Source organism: Equus quagga, unplaced genomic scaffold (assembly GCF_021613505.1).
Source record: "Equus quagga isolate Etosha38 unplaced genomic scaffold, UCLA_HA_Equagga_1.0 251_RagTag, whole genome shotgun sequence".
In the NCBI taxonomy this organism is placed as follows: domain Eukaryota; kingdom Metazoa; phylum Chordata; class Mammalia; order Perissodactyla; family Equidae; genus Equus; species Equus quagga.
Window position 1 is genome coordinate 4,485,256 of NW_025799859.1, and position 15,162 is coordinate 4,500,417.

At 37.4% G+C, this 15,162-nt stretch overlaps 1 protein-coding gene across 1 annotated transcript in view; it reads right to left on the reverse strand.

Moving 5' to 3' along the window:
- LOC124233810 (low-density lipoprotein receptor-related protein 1B-like) overlaps nucleotides 1–15,162 on the reverse strand; it is a 792,861-nt gene that overhangs the window by 543,480 nt on the left and 234,219 nt on the right. The window contains exon 26 of the mRNA XM_046651030.1: nucleotides 1,086–1,235. Within this exon, the coding sequence (XP_046506986.1) occupies nucleotides 1,086–1,235 (150 nt within the window). The remainder of the gene's footprint in view (nucleotides 1–1,085; nucleotides 1,236–15,162) is intronic.

The following is a 15,162-nucleotide window of genomic DNA, read 5'->3' on the forward strand; positions in this document are numbered from 1 at the left end:
CGGATTCCCTGGAGCCAAATGTACCTGCTGAGATTCTTTGTGGAATGTCTAATCCTTACATTGCTGACTGGCTATTAACTTCAGCTGAGAGCCAGCCATCCGCTAAGCAAAGATGCAGTCACCCTCACTAAAAAGCACTTTTTTTTTTTAGGAAGATTAGCCCTGAGCTAACTGCTGCCAATCCTCCTCTTTTTGCTGAGGAAGGCTGGCCCTGAGCTAACATCCGTGCCCATCTTCCTGTGCTTTATATGTGGGATGCCTACCACAGCATGGCTTGCCAAGCCGCGCCATGTCTGCACCCGGGATCCAAACCAGCCAACCCCGGGCTGTAGAGGCAGAAGGTGCGTGCTTAACTGCTGCGCCACCAGGCCGGCCCCAAAGCACTTCTTTATAGTATCCACTCTTAACATATTTTTAAAACCCAAACTATCTTCTTAAATTAAAATTCACATTTCGAAAATCAGTTTCTAATAAAAATACAGTAGAGGTTGGTTATTTGTTCTATGGAAAGCCATACCTCCCTGTTAGTTTCCCAATCACCTTACTCGCCTGGCACCTGTTTTTTCCTGAAGACTGAACAAAAGGAATGGAAATAAGGCTTAAATCAGTAAAATCTCTACTCTTTCCTAAGTCTGGGAAAGAATTACTTGAGGGAGAATAATTTCGATCACTGGTCAATGGACCCTGTGGCCTTGTCTCTTGAATTATCTGTGTGAATCAAGCTATCCTTTATAAGCAGAGATATGCCAGATTTGACTTTAATATGACAAACACACAAGGCCCTTGCACTTTAGAACACTGCAGTGGAACACAAAAAATAATCGTAAAATGCTACAAGTCACAGTAAGCCAAGAATCAATAACAGTAAAGTTAGTATTGCTAACAGCATTAAGTCCCTGATCTGAATAATCTTACAAATTTGTTTGCTAAGGTTAAAAAAAGAAAAGAAAACCTCACAGAGATGTGCAATTTGAATGTGCTTCCAGTGCTAATGGAGCCGTAACTTTTCCGAGCTTTTAACAAGTCATAATTAATCAACCCCCAATCAATATGAAGCACCCCAGCTATAGAACCATTGCACTTACCCATGATGGTGAGGGCTGTAGCTTTTGTTAATTCTTCTTTCATTGACTCTATTACTTCTAAATTACCGCCATCCAGGTTGCATCTATTTATGGTTCCGTTTCCTGAACTGATCCAATAAAGCTTGTTTTCCACATAGTCTATCGATAGACCTGTAATTAAATTATACAACTTAAACATAATGGTAGCCACTTAAATTGTAATATTCACCCAGCACTGGATTTGAGGGCACACAAATAAAGTTGCAAGTTCAGATTTTGTCTTAAAAAAAAGATCTAGCTAATAGGGAAATACACATACATTATTTTAATTCTCTGTGAAACAATATACTTTTATCAGCACTCAGTAATGTCTGTTGGTTATCACAACAATCATGTGACATTGATAGGAATGACTGTTCCATTTTATGATAAGGAAAATAATACCTAGAATAGTTAAGAAATCTACTTGGGACTCTTGCTAGTAGGAGGACATTCCAGAAATTTTTAAAAAGTGTCTGTTTCTAAATTGAGTGTCTACCCTCTTCATTACACCACTATGCCTCAGAAAGTTTTAATGTGTAATACTCATTTGGGATACTAATTTCATCAATGAAATCTATAATTCCTCCTCTACCTTCCGCAAAATTTACTTTAGGCAGTTATAGATTTAAATTGGTGGTTTTGAGTCTTTTCAAGTAAATCTAAAGGTAGAAGAATTTCAACTATTAGTAATTTCACTGATGCATGGAATTGAATTGGGCTCATTGAGGGGCTGCCATGGGGAGATAAACCAATCAACAAGTCTGTGAACCAAGCCAATGGCTTAAGACTGTTAGCCCCACATGGCAGTTTGTTACTGTAGGTTAGCTTTCTTGTATTTTATGAACAATTTCACATATTACAGTGTTTTCAAAAGTCTCAGAACACGTACATTTTGATTGCCAAGGGTTCTCAGTACACATCTACTTTACTAGCATGCTCAGGAAGCTCAGGGTCCACAGAACAGCAATAACTCAGTGGCTTCATGTTGGTTTTCTGTGACCCACAACTACTCGTAGAAAAGAACGTGTGGACATATACTGAGGCGTACAATACAATAAACTTTTTTCTGGGATCTCCTTCAGAGAACAAAACGAATAAACCACAAAAATCACTTCCTTATTTAAAAAAAAGATCTAGAGGCCAGCCTGGTGGTGAAGCAGTTAAGTTTGCGTGCTCTGCTTCAGCGGCCCAGAATTTGTGAGTTCAGTTCCCAGGCATGGACTTACACATTGCACATCAGGCCATTCTGTGGCAGCATCCTATATACAAAGTGGAGGAAGATTGGCGTGGAGGTTAGCTCAGGGCCAATCTTCCTCACACACACACACAAAAAATTTAAGGTGACAAAAGGGAAGGAAGGGAGGGAGGAAGGGGTGGCAATTGAAGAGAATCACACGAGTTCAAGTGCATTTGGAGAGAGTCAAATGTAGCCCAAATATGCTCAACTACAGGCCAGAGAGTGGAACTGATTTATCAAACCAGCTTTAATCAAGTAGAAATGATCCAACAAGTGTAAACAATACGCCAGCTAATTACTGACTTATTGGTGTATTTTGCTAGTAGAAGTCTGGAAGGTTGACAAGAAAAATCACAATGCCTAAAATTAGACATTGCAAGGATGAAGTTTTCAGACTTCTTTTGATGACCACAGTGGGTGATTGGCCTTAACTACTATGGAAAAATAATCCAAAACTACCAGAGTCATATTCTATGGCGTAATGTTCTCAGGGTGAAAGTCATTCACCATTCAATTTTTTATGAGAAAAACTTTGGTTATTCTGCAGGTACTTCCTAAGCCACCTTCATGCATGTTTTGTAGTATAAATAAATTCTGGTTTAGACCACTTAATTTCCAGAAGTGTTCTATTTTACCTTCTGCTTAGTTGACTACCTAAAGTATATAATTCCATCTCTAATTAACAATGAAGGATATCTTTACTACAGATTTACATACAAAATATAACCCTGAACTTTCTGTTGCAGAATTTTCATCAAGAATTGAATTAACAAATACATTTATGGAGAATTCCCTTTTAGAAAAGTTATCTATCCCTCTAGGTATTCTAAATTTTATCTCTCAATCAAGCCAAACCATCAGAGAGCTATCTGCATTTTTAGATCGCTGTGTTTTGCCTCTCTGAATTTCTTGCTGAATTGAGCTTTGGCATTGTGCCCTTGGTTTAAATGAAGGATGTTCTAAGAAGTAGCCATAGGAAACCCACTGTTACACTTCCCAGGATATAGTGCCTGAAAATAGTATATTACACAGTGACCTCTTTATAAAAGGACCCATGGGAGAAATTTCTTTTGGGGCTCAGTGCCAGAAAAAGCTCTATGTGGAAAATATAAAATTGTAACTAGTCATATTTTTCTCTTTGCTTTGGCTGCAAAGAAACTGAAGCATCAGATTTGTGACCCATCTCCAGCAATTGTAAAGTAATTGCATTTACACTACTAACTTTACTCTTGCCTTCAAGAGACTAATCTATTATTTTCCTTAACCTTGATTTTTACAATCAGTATTCTTGACTGGCCTTTCTTAGGGAATGCATTTTTCTGAGTTTCCTCAACCCCTTTTTTGGAAGGAGAGGGTGTATTCACACTGAATGTGCCTAACTCCAAATTAACCCACAACGTGAGAACTTTCTCATCCGTCTAACAGCCTGCAGTTTCTGGAGTCTAACGGAGGCTGTGGAAAGCAGTTATTATACAGAGCAGGGAAGGTACAGAGTTTGGGTCAAAGTTCCCCAGAGTCTACGACTCAACATCTTTGTTTCTGCACTGTGAGTGCCTAGAAGCAAGGAGCTGTGTCACTGAGCTTTTCATCTTCAGTGCCTAGCACAATGCCTAGAGCAGAGAAGAAAACCTATAAACATTGAATTAATGAATAGGTTATCTGATTAATTCCATTACAAAAATCATAAACTGTCCTCAAGGAGTTCTGCCTAGTAAAGTTGAATCATTCTCACAACAGAATTTTTTTAATATACTACTTATCCCCAGATACAGGACAATACAAAGGGTAGTGATACAATAGTTCTACTTGGTATGGCTTAGATTTCTACATACATACAATATTAAGATTGAATAGTTTAGGATTAATAATTTTAAGATTCACAAGAAGAAAATATTTAAAGTTCCTATATTAACACATATAACATGTGATCCGTGTCACCTAGCCACTTACACATATCTTCTCTCCTGTTAAATGCATCAGTTTTACCTCTAAATGTTCTTGAGTGTGTTTATTCCCAAGTTTATCAAATAGAATTGAAATCTTTTAAAAATCCTATTATGTAGTCAAGAAGCTGGTGACACATGTTCTAAATTCATAGATATGTTTAGAAGTATATATTTATAGTTTATTAATATAAAAGTTTTTGCATCATAAGATTTTTTTATTTTGTGACTATCATAAACTTAGGTCTTAATAACACTGAAGAATTAATTGGTATCCATTCACTGGAATAATGTCGGAATCAGATCTCAGTTGCACTAGAGATGAATCACTACGCAGGGAACTAACAGTAGTTTTGATGCAATCGAAAGTACTCAGTGATTTTGGAAAGCTAAATCAATAGCCATGAGAAAACAGATCAAATAAGAGCATGTTTATAAAACTGTCCTGGAACCTATGTAAAGAAATATAATTGTGTCTGTACTAGAAGGTCCTCAGAGTGGGTAACTGAGATTAAAATATCTTGAAAATAGCTGTGAGATCTGTCTGAAGAATACACCACTAGTAATATTGCCTCATTTCTGCAAAACTTATTTTTTAAATCTTTTGAATTTGGTTATCAAAAGAGGAAATCTAGATTCAGTAATATAATAGGTATACCAAAGGAAAAAAAGTCATATAAGTTGAAAAACCTTTATGAAAAGAAAAATCTACCATTTCTCTATCTTTCCTATTATTGTAAAAATGCAGAGTTAATCCACATGTTTCAATTCTAACGTTCTTTATTTTAAGCCAAACATTTTCCTTAATTTATTATTTCATTTGGACATTTTGATTTAACAGGCCAGCTACTTTTTAATTGAGACAATGTAATTTGCCAAAATTATATAATTGCTCTCATAATAGAAATAATCCACACATTGGTATAAGAACCAGCCACATATTTTTAATAATGATATAATCTAATTATATTTTCTGTATATCACTAAAAAAATTAAATCTGTTAAGTTTTAAGTGTTGTTACAATTAATACTGGAAAGTTTATTTGTCTCATTTCATTTCTTTTTAAATGACAAAAGTAAATCAATGTATTATACAATATAGAATTAAAACAAAAATGCAAATATATAGAAAAAATGAATTTTAAAAATTAAGACTTTCTAGAGATACTACTTTCCTAGTATTTTTCCATTACTTATAAAATTTCATTTCAAAGTTTTTCCTGGCTGTGCATTATAATTATCTGGAAAGCTTTTAAAAATACTGATCCCTGGGTCCCACTTCCAGAAATTCCAATTTAATTGGGTTGAGTCGGTCCCAAACATTGGTATTTTTTAAAAAAATCTCTCCAGGTGATTTTAGAATATAAAATTTAAGAAATTCCTTTTAATCATTGCATATTTTTATAATCTTTCAAATTTGAATTTTTAATAGGTTTAACCAGACCTTTTAAATTTCGCTGGAAAGTGTGAGATCTTTGGAGACAGGGGAACATTAAGATGTAGACGGAGAGGAAGACATACCTTGGATATTAAAATGTAGATGATTTACTTCGAGGCCTCTCGATAGGCATAACAAATAACATTGAAATCCTCTAAATATTCTCTTTGTAGAGTTCACTTCAGACAATAGAAAACAACCCCTTCTGCTTCTACGATTGTGAAAGTTGTAGAAACTGGCTATCGAAAACACACTTAGAAAAACGGGGACATTATAATGTCCTGGATACCCCAAAATGCAGACCTTTTCAGAGTTACCAGAAAAGGCATGATTATTTCTGGGGCAAAACTGTTTCTGAAACATTGAACTTTTAGCTCCTAAGGAGCATAGTTATGCCACTGGGAAGTAGAGTGAGGTTAACTTCCTGTTCATTATTTAGGTTATCTCAAGAAATGCTTTATCCCTCCTGGGAATACTCAGATTTTTTTCTCAGTTAAAGCATAAATACGCTGAGGAAACTCAAGAACTTCTCCTGCTCCATTTGTGGCTTCTCTCTGAAGGGAACAAAAATATAAGGTGTCATTCTTCAATAATTTGTCTACCTGTCTCTGGATTCATCCATCAGAAGGCTAAGCAGGCTTCGCCTGGCTGCACTCTCACGTCACCATTGTGAGGTTGTAATAATAAGAACAATTGCCTTATATAATAGTGTCTGGCATATAGAAAGTGCTCAATAAATGTTAGCTATTTATTAGTAGTATAGGTTTTTATATTTTCCTTTCCAGATAAAATCTTATTGTAAAATTCACAACCATCTCTCTGGTAACCCATACAACTGATAATTTTGAGATAATAATGAGAAATACTCAGATTGCATACTTCACTCATAACCACAATAGTCTTTCAATTATCCAGACATATCAAAATGAGAAACTTTTTTGTTCTGTGAAAGCCAATGAAAAACACACTTCAGTGTGGGAGAAAATATTTGCAATCCACATAACCCACAAAAGCGTAGTACCAAGAAAAGAACTCTCAAAACTCAACAGTTAAAACAAAATTCATTTAGAAAATGGGCAACAGAAATGAATAGACATCTCACAGAAGACATATAGATGGCAAATAAGCACACGAAAAAATGTTCAACATCATAGGAAATGCAAATTAAAATGAGAATGAGATATCACTACACACTTATAAGAATGGCTAAAATAAAAATAGTGACAACACTAAATGCTGACAAGGATGCAAAGAAAAACTGGATCACTGATACATTGCTGTTAGGACTGTAAAACAGCACAGCCACTCTGGAAAACAGCTTGGTAGTTTCTTATAAAACTAAACAGACTATTACCATAGGCAATTGCACTCGTGAGCATTTACCCCAGAGAAATGAAAACTTATGTCCACACAAAAACTTGTACACCAATGTTTATAGCAGCTTTTTTTTGATGACTCTACAAGGATTTATGCTGAGGGGAAAAAAGCCAATCCAAAAGCTTATATACTGTATGACTCTATTTATACAACATTTTAAAGTGATAAAATTTTATAAATGGAAGAGAGACAGTATGGGGAGAAAAGGAGGAGGGGAAAAGAAACCTTTTGCAAGGTTTCTTTTGCAAATATGTCTCAATCTTCAGAGGGATTAATGGAAAGGACTCTGACACTTAACTCTGGAACACAGTTTTCTGATAAACTTTCAGATCATAGAACTGAACTCTGGGTAAGAAATTACAGAAATCTAATGGAGAAACTGATGACCTCATAAAACTGCTAACAGAAGATTAAGATCAAGAACCGGTTATACAGGACTGAATGAACTGAGGATGATTATAATTTTTTTACGACTTTTGTTTGAAATATTGTTTTTGATGTGTTGTTTTGTTTTCTCAGATTTAAGGAAATCTTTTCTCTTGTGCTAACTATGACTTAGCAATTTGGTGAAATTATACCTTTGTGAGCAAAGCTGAAACATTTATCTTTTTCTCCCTACCTGATCCCTCCAGAATTTGGAAACTCTTTGTGAGTATGGTTATTTCATGGCAATATAGTTATTTGCATAAGTTCAATAAGAATCTGTTCTCCTTATAACAGGACACAATTGGAAACATTTGTTATATTACCCAGGCTTTGACTGGAATGTCATATTTGAGAGAAACATACAGACTCGGATATGACAATACTGCCTTTGAGGAATAAGGTTGACTTTGTGTAAACAAGCCACTTGGAAATAAGGGCCTGGTACCCTGCTTTACAGAGAGAGATTCCAGCAATCTTACCTGGTAAGTAAGGAAGCTTGCTTATCTGGCAGATGTAAGGAACCTCGGAATATTTTGGGGGACCTCAAGAAGAGAGGAATCCACCCAAATCTGTAGGTACTGCAGGCAAAATCTGACGGCAAGTCCTTGGCTTGGCTTTTCTGGCCTCGAGAGACCTTTAAAGTTCAATCTGAGATTCCTCATAAAAGAATTCCAGCAAAGCAGATTTAAGAGCCTATATGATCAATTGCTATTCTTGCTGCACTTATGTTAATAATTGGGCCAAGTTTCTTGAAACTAAACTTATTTTGCAAACCAATTAGTCTTAATTTGGCTATCTTTGGTAAAAAAATGAGGGTGATTTTAGAGAGAAGAACTATGTTTCAGTGAAAAACTATAATACATATTTGTGGATGTTGGATCCTAGTTTTGTTAATTGTCTTTGAGGTTTTTTTTCTACCTGTGAACTGGACTGGATCCTGAATTCTTCTACTGAAATATCTGGTTACAAATCTCCAAACTAATGTTTTCAATTTTTTTTTACCTCATTTTCATTTGGAATCATTGAGAATTGAACCTGCTCTTTTTCCTGAAGCCTTGCTAACTAAAGCTGAACGACTTGATAGAAACTTGAGAGATTCCTGTCTTTTGCTTTGTAAGCTGTAAGCCACTCAGAAAGATACCTGAATGCCGATGACATCATCAGAGACGTTTCAAGCTGCTAAAGATGCTTTGACTCTAACATCTAGAAGTCTTCTTGACTGGCTGCCTCCTGGACTCAGGAACTAGTTTATAATTTGCTCCAACCATTAACCTTGTTTTTCTTTTATTTCCATAGAAATACTTATTAAATACCTGATTGCTTGCTTCCAAAATATAGGCTTAACTTTGGGAGCACACCTGCATCGCCGCCTTCTAAAATGGCTTTAACTGGACTGATCTATTACCAGGACTCAGAAATGTGTTCAGTGAGATGAAACAATCTACCACTCAGCTTCTGGATTGTGAAACTTTAAAAAGTTTCAAAGGCGGGACTGTGGGGACCTGGAATTGGCCACCCCAAGATATGTCTCTTTGGCATCAGGATTATTTGAGGCTGATTGCTTTTGATAAACTGGGACAGGGAAGGAGGCTCTGAGGAATCGAACTTGCCCTTTGTTAGGACACTTACATTTGTAAGGTAAATCTCCATCTGTAAAAGGTGCCTCCCTCTCTGTACCAGAAAGAGGAAAGGAGATGACCTTCTCTCTAAAAACTCTCAATCAATACCAAAGGCAAGGACTTAAATCTGCATTTTATTGTGCTAGTCTGGTAACCTCCTGTAGCTGACTTCCCTCCCCCTCCCAACTTTGGCATTTCTTTAAGGATTAAGCATCTTTCTTTAGGCTAGGAACTGATTGCTGCGCTCACCTATAACCGCCCAGCTCCAGACAATCGACTTGCCTCCGGCTACGCCCTCTGAGACAGCAGACCACTACCTGCTGTGTCCATCAAGCGCTGTGCCCACAGGGCAATCTTGTGACTATTCTGGGAGGGACATTTCAATCACATGTGAAACACCCTGTTTGGGGCTATATAACCACTCTGTGCACCCCACTTCTTCGGTGCCCTTTCTTCCTTTGGGAAGAAAGGGCCCGGGCCATGGTTCCTCATAAAGCTTTGTTTAATTTTCTCTTGCTATTCTGTCTCATGTGAATTTAATTTGTTCTCCGGCCAGATGAACCCCCATTTGGGGAGAGGAAATGTCCTCCTCCCCTACACTATATAAGCCCAAGTTCTAACCACTCCTTTGAGTTACTCATCAATCAGTTTCTCCCATGTGTATGTGTGCTACCCGTGTTAATAAATGCCATTTTTCTCTTGTTAATCTGTCTTTTGTCAGTCTAATTTCCAGGGTTCCAGACAGAGAACCTAGGAATATAGAGGAAAAAGGTTTTTTTCCTCCTCTGCAAGTATCTATACTGCCCTTATCTTAACTTGATCTAAACTTTTCCTTGGAATCATCTTTCTCAGTTCACTCAGCTTTTAGAAGTCATTAATGTACAGAGTTACAGAGCTAAGTTAATTAACTCAGTTCCTTGTTGCTTATCGTATCAAGCTAAGATTCAGCCTCTCTTCCATCCTCCCTCACACAAATCCTTGAACCTGGGCAATTTGTCCTATATTTCAAGCTCTTTATGATCAGCAAAAATTATGTGCCTTGTGAAAATAACAAATGCAAAAATGAAGGAAAGAACAGAACCAGTGACAGGTTATTTCTTGAGAAGTGTTTTGGTCTAAAAAATCATTTTGAAGCTTTAATAGCTGTAGTTTCATAATTTGCCAAAACTATACTGAATAGCTTGATAGGTGAAATAGAACAAAATGTTTTTAAGAGAACTAGATTGTGTCATTTGAACATTTTTAAATTATAGTTCCTATCAGTATAACACCAAATGTTCTCGTTAGAGTTCTTTTTTCTAGTCACACAGAAAAATTTAGAGTTTCCTAGATATATCCACTCTTTTGTGCCTATTATGCCTGTTTATCCTTTCTAGTAAGAATAAGCCCCTTTATCTATCACTTCCTTAAAAAGTGTGTTTATCCTTCAAGATCTGGTTGAAATTTCAAAATATCACCCATTTGGTTACAACTCTTCCCTCTATGTTTCTTCCCAACAAAGAATTAGTTGCTTGCTCTATGCTTACAGTATCTAGTTATATTAACCTTCTGGTGCCTGGAAGATAGTACTCAAGAACAACATTAAGTGTTTTTGTTTTGTTTAACTCTACTAAAGATCTCATCAAATGGTTTGTAGTTATCCAGGTCTTTTTCCTTTGTTGCACTTTGAGCTTCTTGATAATGAGTCACAGATTTCACTTTCAGGGTCTGGTACCTAGTGATGCGGGATCGGTGAGCCGAGGAGTCGAAAGAAAGATTTCTTAGACTCTCAAGATCTGGCAGTAGTGCTCTTTTATTTAGAGAATAGTGTGGAATAGCATGGGGACAGGACCCATGGGCAGTCAGAGCTTCTGCTGCCGCCACTTCTGCTGCCCCCGCTGGCATGGGGACAGGGCCCATGGGCAGGCAGAGCTGGTGCGTGGGGACAGGACCCACGGGCAGTCAGAGCTCCTGCTGCTGCCGCTTCTGCTACCCCCGCTGGCATGCGGACAGGGCCCATGGGCAGGCAGAGCAGCTGCTGCTGCCCCCGCTGGCATGGGGACAGGACCCATGGGCAGGCAGAGCTGGTGCGTGGGGACAGGACCCATGGGCGGTCAGAGCTCCTGCTGCTGCCACTTCTGCTGCCCCCGCTGGCATGGGGACAGGGCCCATGGGCAGGCAGAGCTGGTGCGTGGGGACAGGACCCATGGACGGTCAGAGCTCCTGCTGCTGCCACTTCTGCTGCCCTCGCTGCCATGGGGACAGGGCCCATGGGCAGGCAGAGCAGCTGCTGCTGCCCCCACTGGCATGGGGACAGGACCCATGGGCAGGCAGAGCTGGTGCGTGGGGACAGGACCCACGGGTGGTCAGAGCTCCTGCTGCTGCCCCGAGTTGAGGGTTAGGGCTAATTTTATAAGGCATGGGTACGTGACTTATTTTTACTGGAGAAACGAAAAGATGATGTAAAATGTCATTAAATGATTTCAGTGCAGATGGGGTCTGGTTATTGTGCGGTCATATAACTTTAGATACGAATCTGGCCATATAGATCGGCATGTAGGTGAGGATGCCCTGGGCTTCTCTCCCTGGGGCAGTCCTAAATCATACCATAAAAAAAGTCCACTGGGTCGTATAATTTGGCATGTAGGCCAGGTCACCTTGGGCCTCTCTAGCTGGGGCAGCCTTAATCCACATCACCTAGTTTACACCTCATAGCATTTTTTTTAATGATAGCATTTGAAAGACCAAGTAAATGAATGATCAGATGAAACAGTGTAATAAACTGAAATTATCTGTGTGTATATGCATGTATAATTTTAATATTAGTTTGTTGGTTCCTCTGGCCATTTTTGTAATCTATTCTTAACATTTCTTTTGGTGTGCACAACTTTACCTCTTGATTGTGCTTCATACATAATAAAAGTGACTGTGCTGAGTAATAAGTATATATAAATAATATAACTGCATTATGTAGAGCAAGGACACATATCTAGGAATTTTTTTTAATCTTATTTTTCAAAAATGAGGTCCCTTGAATTCTTTTGATCTAGTAAAATGTACTTATGAATGTTATCCATGAATAGATTTCAAAATTCGCATTATATAGCATATGGGTTGGAATGATTAAATATTAAGAAAAATGCTTCATAGGTTTCGAGAAAGTATACTTGAAGGTTGAGTAAACAAATGACTTTTGCTTAGGATTACATTAAAAATAAAGGGAAAACATCAAGGAAATAAAATATATAGTACCCAAGATTCTTAGGAATAAGCCATGAAGGGTAATGCTGATTGACAAGCAAGTTGCTTTATTTGAGGCTTAAGGGATAAAATTCTTAATATGTAAACATTTTAAACATGGAAATGGCTTTAAGTAGTAAATTAAAATCCTCTGTTATGCAAAATACTCTAAGCACTTCATGTATCCAAAACTGAGCAATAAATCTTGAGAATATTTAGTTCAACAATGAATAACTGGGATGTTGATTTGTATTTAAGAGAAACAAAGTTATTCAGCCCAAACTGTCTGAAGGCTGCAATCACTTAGTCTTCAGTGATACACACTCATAAAATGCCAGGTTGGGTGTTTTGATAAGATTATGATGCACTTCTATTTCAACCATATCACACATATGCATTTAACAGCAAACAAGCAAGGGAAATCCAGTGAATTACAATATAAAAACAATTCCATAAACTAGAAAGCTTAGTATATCAGTGACATTGCTGTTTAAAACTAGCATTTAAAGATTCAGAAATAATTAATTATAAGGCACAATTGGCACAGGGGTGAAATTGGTTCTTGTATACTGCTGGCTGCTTAGAAAAGCTGACTGCTGTGTCCTAATTGAGCCCAAATTTCTCAGCAGTATCCAAGCCCTGGATTTTTCTTTCCCACTTTCCGTGCTTGAAAGAATACCAGTTTTATTCCCTGAGCTTTGCTTGAGACCAGGAAATTACCGTATGAAATCAGCCTCTCAGGATGTAGCATAGTGGTTAAGATTTAATGTGACTCTGGAAGCGGATAAACCTGCATTTGAATCCCAGCTCTACCATTCATCACAGGCAACTGACTTCTTTCAATAAACCTAAGTTTCTGAATCTAAAAGGAAGGACAAGGAAGCCTTCCAGAAATGATTACTGTGCGATGACTAATGCAAAGCATTTTGCAAGTGCTTGACATATTCTAAATGCTTAAAAAGTAGTTACTATAATTAGATTATTTTTGTTGCCAAAGTGATGATTGTTCTACTGTATCATACATCCCAGGATAACTCCATGCAAACACAAAGATATGGAGAGAATAAAGGTACCGTAAAGGGTGAAAGATAATGATTGTTAGAAGTTGATACTTCCTCAGCCTCACCAGACAGAATATTGTGATTTCTCCTAATCTGGGAAAAAATAATTTATAATCTGACAAACAATATGCATGAGGAGAAAATGAATTGAACAGTGGTTCCTCCTTTCTAGTCTCCTAATTTTCTTCATGGAAATTGTTGGGGGAAGGCAGTGGGGAGGCAGTTTAAGCCAGAGATAGCCAGACAGACTCATCATGAAATAATAATTACAGCAATTGCCTGCAGTGCAAAATACTAGTGAAATTTAATGAGGAAATAACACAGCAATAAATATTTCTATGTATGTAAGTATTTCTTGGCTATAGCCGTCATGTATACTAAAAAAAACATGTTTGCATTTACTTTTTTCACACCTTCATATGTCCATTCACAGTACTGGAAAATTCCATTTTAGAAATCATCTCAGGGGAATAGTTCTAAGTGAGTCTTGTAAAGTGGGATTACAACGGTATGAATTCTTGAGAGCATTTCAAAGATTCTTCTGTATCAAATATTTCCTTATGAGATTTAACCTTGATACTATGTTAAATAGCAGTCTAAATTTATATAGAAAGCCAAAAAAATATTTTGTCCACTCATTTGCCTCACAGCTCTAAACTGTCCTTTTAGAGGGAAAAAAATAACAGCAAAAATAAAAAAAAATTTAAAAAAAGAAAACACAAAATACAATCTTGAATATATTTTAAGAAAATGGTTCAAGTACCCACAGTGAAAACACTGTAACTTAGAAAAAGAATGGATCAGCGTTGAATGCCCAGAAATAAAACCACACATGTATGGACAGTTAATCTTTGACAAAGGAGCCAAGAACATACAATGGGGAAAGGAAAGTCTCTTCAATAAATTGTGTTGGGAAAATTGGACAGCCTCACGCAAAAGAATGAAAGTAGACCATTATCTTGCACCATACACAAAAATTAACTCTAAATAGATTAAAGATTTGAATGTAAGAACTGAAACTATAAAATCCCTAGAAGAAAATAGGCAGTACACTCTTTGACATCAGTGTTAGCCACATTTTTTCGAATACCATGTCTACTAGGGTAAGGGAAACAAAAGAAGAAGTTAACAAATGGGACTACATTAGACTAAGAAGCTTCTGCAAAGCAAAGGAAATCATGAAGAAAATGGAAAGACAACCCACTAACTGGGAGAAAATATTTGCAAATCATTTATCAGGAAAGAGGTTGATCTCCAAAGTATATAAAGAACTCACACAACTCAACAACAACAAAAAAACAAACAATCCGATCAAAAAATGGGCAGAGGATATGAACAGACATTTTTCCAAGGAAGATATGCAGACGGCCAACAGACACATGAAAAGATGCTCAACATCCCTAATTATTAGGGAAATGCAAATCAAAACTACAATGAGGGGCTGGCCCAGTGGTGCAGTGGTTAAGTGCACACGTTGCACTTTGGCGGCCCGGGGTTCACCAGTTTGGATCCCAGGCGTGGACATGGCACGTCTTGGTAAACCATGCTATAGTACACGTCCCATATATAAAGTAGAGGAAGATGGGCACAGATTTTAGCTCAGGGTCAGTCTTCCTCAGCAAAAAGAGGAGGATTGGCAGCAGATGTTAGCTCAGGGCTGATCTTCCCCACCCCCCAAAAAAACTACAATGAGATATCACCTTACACCAGTCAGAATGTTATAATTACCAAGATGA